We start from the raw sequence: 7,500 nt of genomic DNA, 5'->3' as shown, positions 1-7,500 counted from the left end.
TGCTCTAAAAACAGTTGTCGTCTGCGTATGTAACCACCTGTCTTCTGCAGTCCTAGCAGTGTCTGTTTTTCACCTGTTTTGCATTGAAGCACACTTATTCTGAAAATCAGACAGTAAATGACATAGAAATATTTTGACTTTAATAAAAAAAAAGAGGAATTTATGTCATTGGTGTGTGTTTGGCTTTCATTTTGTTTTCATTTCTCTTTGTCTTTCATCTCATTCAACTCTTTGAAAGTAAAAAAGAGGTCCCTTTTCAAACCAGGCTAGCAAAGGGATGGGGAAACGCCATGTGCATAGGTGCTGGGTACCAACGCTTGACTAAAAACACAAAGCAGGCTGATGAATATCTACTCTGGATAAATGACTTTTGCCCAAACACATTTCAAATCTGTCAACCAAGTAAGAAAACACCCCCCCAGCTTGTTATTACCTTTGGGTTGTGTTTGCATTCTCTGCATTCAGCTCCTGTTAAGAGAGTATTAAAACCGCGCACACACAGGAACACACTCTGATATAGGCTCCGGTCTGTTTGTCAAGTATAAACTATCACACGTGTAAAGCTGGGAACCTTTGGCCCATCTGTTGGACCTGCCACCCACAGCGGGGTTCTGCGTCAATAAAGGTCGCCTTGACAATGGCCTTCTACTGTTCCATGGAGAGTTCCGGAAACATGTAAAGGGTTGTTTATGAGATCACACAGGAGGTCCTCCAGGCATCTGTCAAACACATGAGAGATGTTTGAATCTTCTTCTCATTGTCAATCCAGATGAGATTGAATCTTCTTCTCATTGTCAATCCAGATGTTTGAATCTTCTTTTCATTGTCAATTCAATTCATCAACAATCTGAAAGTGTTCCAACGTAGGCGAGTAGCCAGGACACCTAGGTAAGCCCTGTACCTGCTGAGGGCCTAGGAGATAGAAGCAGAGACACAAGCACACCTTTGTCTTTCAAAAGGGGGAAACAGCCATGCGGGTTTCTATGACGATTCTGAAAGGAGAAGCCCCCCCCCCCCCCCCCCCCCCCCCGCCCGTATACCCAGAACCCCACACGAGAAGGTAAGCCTCGAGAGAATCCACGTAGCTTACAGCCTGCCGAGGAACCGCACCCGTAAACAATCTAAACATGCATCCACAGACATCAGAGGGCAGCCAGATAACCATTTGAAGTTTTCTACAGATGGATAATCCGATTCCTAATGTTCCCTTGACGGGAACCCGAGGACGTTAGCGTCTTTTTCCCTCAGTTTAGAAAGTAGCGAGCCCTTCCACCGGTGCCACTCCAGGCCCAGAGTAATTGAGGGCGTAGATCTGATGCCTAATTCACAAGGGGTTTCCTCCAATAAGAACCCCAACAGGAAAAACATGCAAAAACAGAACATTCTCCTGTCCGTCCGTGACCGAGACGGACGGTTCACTTGGTCCCCGGGCGCTGAGAAGCTGCCCACTGCTCCTGGAGGGTCCTGGAGGAAGGATGGTCCGGGATGGGTCAAATGGAGAGCGTACATTTGACAGCGACCTCAGGCCTGCGTGTGTTTGTGTGTGTGTCCTGTGTCGCCTCCATAAAATACACGTGTGTGTTGCAGTGTGTCGCTTGTGGCAATAAAAGAACTGACTGAAGTCAGCCTTGTTTTTTTGTTTGTAATCAGTAGCAAGGCAGTGTGTTAGCACTTACACTTACCCCTACCCAGATCCAGGTGGACTTACCCCTACCCCTACCCAGAGCCAGGTGCAGCTAAGGCCAATTGTTTTTGTCCTAAGCAACCCACGTTGTGACACCACCTCCTGCTTTCAACATATACCTTTTATATCTCTGGACTGCAGCCACAAAAGTGCCATTTAATGAGTAGAAGACAAACAACAAGAATACTCTTTGACTTGTAAACTGTAAAGTTTAACTCCATATCAAGTCGGAAGTATACAGACAGAAGTAGTCATAGCTGTATATACAGGCTCTATGTTTCTATACTGTACAGTGTGTATCTAAGCAACACACTCATTCTATACAGTGTGTATCTAAGCAACACACTCAACACCTGACTCTGAGCTGATTTGGTCCACATCTGCAGAACTGTTCTTTTTAATTTGTAATCAAAGGCTATCTGCCTTAATGGGACCTATCGCAGAACATCAGCTTATATGTAAAAAAAAAAAAAAACAGTTCTCACCCTGAACCAGATCATTCCCTATAACGTATCCCTCCAGGCTGTCAGCATAACACAGGCAAACGGGGGAACTGCAGGGCTGTCTACAACTCGCCTGCTGTGTGAAATATGGAGTGTGTGCAGCGTGGCGCTCCGCAAAGTAAAACCAGGGTTGTAGTGACATCTAGTGGACATTTTTTAGAGCAACACTCCTTGTTCTACACTTCGGCGATTTGTGTGGGTAGGCCTATGTCATGTGCGGTGGATGTAGGCTAAATGCCCTTGTTGCTATCAGTAGTAATTTCATCTTCTTTGCATTGATATGTTAAGAAAATATCCATTCATACGTTCAGTCATACACGAATTCCCACAGAGAAAGTGCTATAATGTGCAGTCAACTTTTTTCTTTTTGCTGAACACATGGAAACTATGTGTGTGTGTGTGTGTGTGTGTGAGACACTTTCAAACGCAAGGACATAACAACAGGACGGTAGCGTAGCGTACGATTAAAGTTTGCTGACACTTGTCATCAATAGAAGTTGAGATCTATTGCACATATATTGGCAAAGGGTAGCCAGCCTGCTTCACCAAACAGTATTGTTGTTTTTATGTTTTTCATTTGGATTAAGTTGCACGGTAAGCTACCTCGGGAGTCAAACTGAGAGTTAGGTACCTTCCGCTTTGTTCAAACTTGAAAGACAGAAAGTTGTTGGCTGATCAACATTTATTTTTTCACGGAAGGAATGTGAACATATCTGGTATATAATTTCAGTGTTAGGGGCCGCTAGTGGTTGACAAAATACTGTAGGGTCTATATGAGCACCTAAAATAAAGATAAATACAAATCAAAATAAAGTTTTTTATTACCTACTACTGTAAAGCGGACAACTTTGCTGTTGTGGTAGTCCCCCACGTCGTTTGACGTTGAGGCAAGTTTAAACCTTCTGACATGACGAGTCCGTGAACCAATGACAGCCTGGCTCTTTAACTCAAGTAACCAATGGTAGCACGGCACTCTGACTCACCAAATAAGGAGAGCCAAGACCATAAAAGGCAACATTGTATCTCTTTATATGGAGGGAAGTAGATCTGGCATTAATACCCACTATCTCGGCTGCTTCTGAAAATTTTGTTTATGCCGATTTCTAATTCATTTTCTCCTCTTGTGGACGTGTTAATTGTAGTATGATTGGACAATATTCACCAGGGGACAAAATGGTGGTTGTTTACGACATTTTCATGGCGTCCTAGGTTTCGAAGCGGAGCGATTTTTTCAAGCCGTGGTTCGCCATTTCCATATGTGGCATGCAGTGTATGTTTCTGGAGGGGGTGGCTTTGATTGATGGACTGTAGGCGGAAACATCACTTCGTAAACTTTGGTCAGTTTTTGTGAGTCAATTTATTTCCCTTACTGATAGGATTGTTGATTGTAACGCTAGTTGTTTGAAGATACGTGTCGGAGTCCGACATAACTACTCCCATTAAAGGCGGAGTACACTCGTTTTCAACTCGGTTGTCAACTGAAGATCGGTGAATACATCGTTACCTGTATAACGTGGACTTATTGTCAGCCACATTCTGACCAGAAGATTGAATAATTTCTCAACGGGACTTGGTCACCAGGGTAAATATATTTTCTAAGCTCAGTTGATCGAACTAGTGAACAGTGACAACGTTGGTTGCAGCTAGCTCCTCGTTCGGACGGACGAACTGCCCGGGGGTACGTGCCTTTGATGTTTGCGGGAAGCAGCACAGGTATGGGCACTCGAGGGGGTGTGCGCTCTGGTAACGGGACTGGATTAACCACGCTACAGGTTGCCAATACATCTGGAGGTCTCGGTGGGATAAACACGGGAATGACCATGCCTGACGGCGGCAGATACAACGAAAGGGAGTCCGCTGAGGTGGTCGTCAGTTGCTCCGACGCAGAATCGGATTCGGGGGATGACGAGGACACAGGTTCAGCCGGGGACAGGAGAGGAGTGAAGCGTGAAAGAGCGGAGATGGAAGTCGGAAGCTCCTCGGGAGCAGCGGGCTTGGAGCGCGGTGCATACGGTGCTTCAGCAGGTGGCGTGACCGGTGCGAAGCCAGGCAAGAAAACTCGCGGGCGAGTCAAAATTAAAATGGAATTTATCGACAACAAGCTGAGGCGGTACACAACTTTCAGCAAAAGGAAGACGGGGATCATGAAAAAGGTATGTCAACTGAACACTGTCAAAGCAAACCAGACCAGGGTCTATTGAAATGATGGTGCGTTGTAGCCTGACATCGCGTTACCTGCGTGGCTTGCTAAGTCACTACTAGCTTCGCAGCAGCTAACAACTTAGCGGACCTGAGTTAAGTTATGACATCCAAAGTTGTTGCTTTGGGTGTCACATTAAAAGTTAGCAACCTCACGCACTGAGACGAACACACACACGCGAATCTATTGCCGACTGTGGAAGCGCCCCGGCTACTGCAGAGTGTCAAATCCTCTAGGGGCATCAGCAGCCGAGGCAGCGCGCCTCCGTGACGCAAGCAACTTGTAGATGTGCGATGGCACTGGTAGTCCGTAGGCCCGAGTCAGACGCGTACAATTAAACGCAGCCGCATAGAGAAGTTTGCTTTGTTGCATTAACATGGGACAATCTCCCAATGACAGGACTAGACCTATAGCCAACCGCAGATAGCCGCTTGTCAAAAGACACGTGCCACTTGCAAAGGTGAATGCCCCCTTAGGTCCCCGTCTCACCCAGGAGTGCCTTTTGGTGTGGCTGTCCTCACTAGTCCAAAACGTCAGGATTGGGTAGCATAGCGCAGCCTACTGAATTATTGCATAATGCATGCAGCAGCCAGCTGCGTAACACATAACCATGCTGTAACTATGAGAACAGTGTGTCATTACATTGTTACCATGAAAACCTGCAGTGTATTACAGCACATCATAGCTTTGGTTTCTTTACCATCTGTGCGAAAGACCTACAACCCACCCACAATCTAGTGCAGTCAGAGACTTTGGTGCAAGTTAGCCTTCCTGTGTGCTTTGAATGAAGTTATGGAAAAGTCAAAGTCTGCATTGGACACATATTGACTGTTCAAACATCTGTATGTGAGTCTATATACAGGCCTGTAATGTGTGTGTGTGTGTGTGAGCGAGCAAGCATATGGGAGTGTTTTGGTAGCACATATAAACATGTTATAAGCTGCTCATCACAGCCATGAGAATGTGATGCCCTTTGGAATGCACTGGGGATTCTGACTGAAGGTTCTCAGCTCCTCTGTGGCCCCAACGCCTCCTGTATGCTAATTATGAATGCTAAACATAGTCACATGTGGTCTGTGTTTGTGTGTGTGTGTGAGAGAGAGAGAGAGAGAGTGTGTGCGTGTGTGTGTGTGTGTGTGTGTGTGTGTGTGTGTGTGTGTGTGTGTATGTGCGTGTGACTGCATATGCATATGAGTGCATGCATATGTGTGTGTTTTGTTTCTGTGTGTGTGTGTGTGTGTGTGTGTGTGTGTGTTTGCATGACTGCACATGGATATGAGTGCATGCGTACGTGTCAGGGTTTGTTTCTGTGTGTGTGTGTGTGTGTGTGTGTGTGTGTGTGTGTGTGTGTGTGTTTGTCGGAGCACGTGCATAGGTGTGTGTCAGGGTTTGAGTGTGTGTGTGTGTGTGTTGTTGTGTGTGTGTGTGTGTGTGTGTGTGTGTTGGGGTCAAACCTAGCTGCAGGTAAATATTTGAGTGCAGTAGGGCAGGGGTCCTGGCAGTGAGGTGGGGAGTTACTCTGGCTACTGTTTGTTCAACTGCCTGTTTGCGTGTGTGTGTGTGTGTGTGTGTGTGTGTGTGTCGGAGCACGTGCATAGGTGTGTGTCAGGGTATGTGTGTGTGTGTGTGTGTGTGTGATTGTCCAAGTACGTGCACGGGAATGTGTCAGGGTTTGAGTGTATCATATCACACACTCCTCATTTCATGTGTGCATTATTAAGTTAATGTATTAACTCATTCATTCATTCATACACATGTACATGACAACTGACTTAGTCTGGTGTATTTAACTGTAGTATAGTGTAGTGTAGCTCTAGATGGTGTATTTAACTAGTATAGTGTATCTCTAGATGGGGTATTAAACTAGTATAGCATAGCATAGCTATAGATGGTGTATTTAACTGTAGTATAGTATAGTGTAGCTCTAGATGGTGTATTTAACTGTAGTATAGTGTATCTCTAGATGGTGTGTTTAGCTGTAGTATAGTGTAGTATAGTGTAGTGTAGCTCTAGATGGTGTATTTAACTGTAGTATAGTGTAGTGTATCTCTAGATGGTGTATTTAACTGTAGTATAGTATAGTGTAGCTCTAGATGGTGTATTTAACTGTAGTATAGTGTAGTGTAGCTCTAGATGGTGTATTTAACTGTAGTATAGTATAGTGTAGGTCTAGATGGTGTATTAAACTAGTATAGCATAGCATAGCTATAGATGGTGTATTTAACTGTAGTATAGTGTAGTGTAGCTCTAGATGGTGTATTTAACTGTAGTATAGTGTAGTGTAGCTATAGATGGTGTATTTAACTGTAGTATAGTGTATCTCTAGATGGTGTATTTAACTGTAGTATAGTATAGTGTAGCTCTAGATGATGTATTAAACTAGTATAGCATAGCATAGCCATAGGCGGAGATCCCGGGGGGGACGGGGGGGACGTGTCCCCCCCTACCATAATGTTGTCCCCCCCCCCCCAACAATCATTGAAAACTTAAAAAAAAAAAAAAAAAAATATTGTTATTTTTTTTTAAATAAAAATACGACGACACAAGTGGTGCTAATTATAGACGTAAAAAAATGTGTTTTTTAAGTGTTGAAAAATCATGTTCCCCCTATTCCTCAAAGTGGTTTGGTTCACATGCTGTTTCCAACGGGCAGGGCTACCGGCAGCTCTGTGTTTCAGTTAATCAGCCCAGTAGCCTACACGGTCAGATTGTCAGACTGTGTCCTCCTCTGTCGCCTGTCGCTGCCGCTATGATACACGATATGTAAAGAGATTTACCTCATTCTCGAACGCAGTAAGAACATGTAAAGAAGAAGTTTTTTCTAAACTCCATTTACGAAGTTCCAATCGATATGCACAAGTATACATACGTTTATTAATGGATTGGCATGACAACGTGAACGTTTGCCGATAACACACGCATGCCGGTAATTAACACAGTTAAGATAGCTAGCTAGACAGTCTAGGTCACTGTCCTGTCAGGGCAGGTTCATGCTAGTTAATAAACGTAGGTCTACATCTCAGTGCCTCTCCAGATTTGTTAAATTATCTGAAGTTAAATTAATGTCATCTTTTTCTGCAGTCCATGAACTATGCTGGTTTTGTCATATGGAG

General features: G+C 44.5%; 1 protein-coding gene across 1 annotated transcript in view; it reads left to right on the top strand.

The window, feature by feature from the left end:
• Positions 1-3,116: 3,116 nt before the first annotated feature.
• Positions 3,117-7,500, top strand: part of srfa (serum response factor a) — a 25,058-nt gene continuing 20,674 nt past the window's right edge. Inside the window, exon 1 of the mRNA XM_031562219.2 lies at positions 3,117-4,340. Coding sequence (XP_031418079.2) covers positions 3,903-4,340 — 438 coding nt within the window. The 5' untranslated portion in view covers positions 3,117-3,902. The remainder of the gene's footprint in view (positions 4,341-7,500) is intronic.

Source organism: Clupea harengus, chromosome 24 (genome assembly GCF_900700415.2).
Source record: "Clupea harengus chromosome 24, Ch_v2.0.2, whole genome shotgun sequence".
Lineage (NCBI taxonomy): Eukaryota > Metazoa > Chordata > Actinopteri > Clupeiformes > Clupeidae > Clupea > Clupea harengus.
Note: the sequence above shows the minus strand (reverse complement) of the source record. Positions and strands in the feature narration are given on the sequence as shown.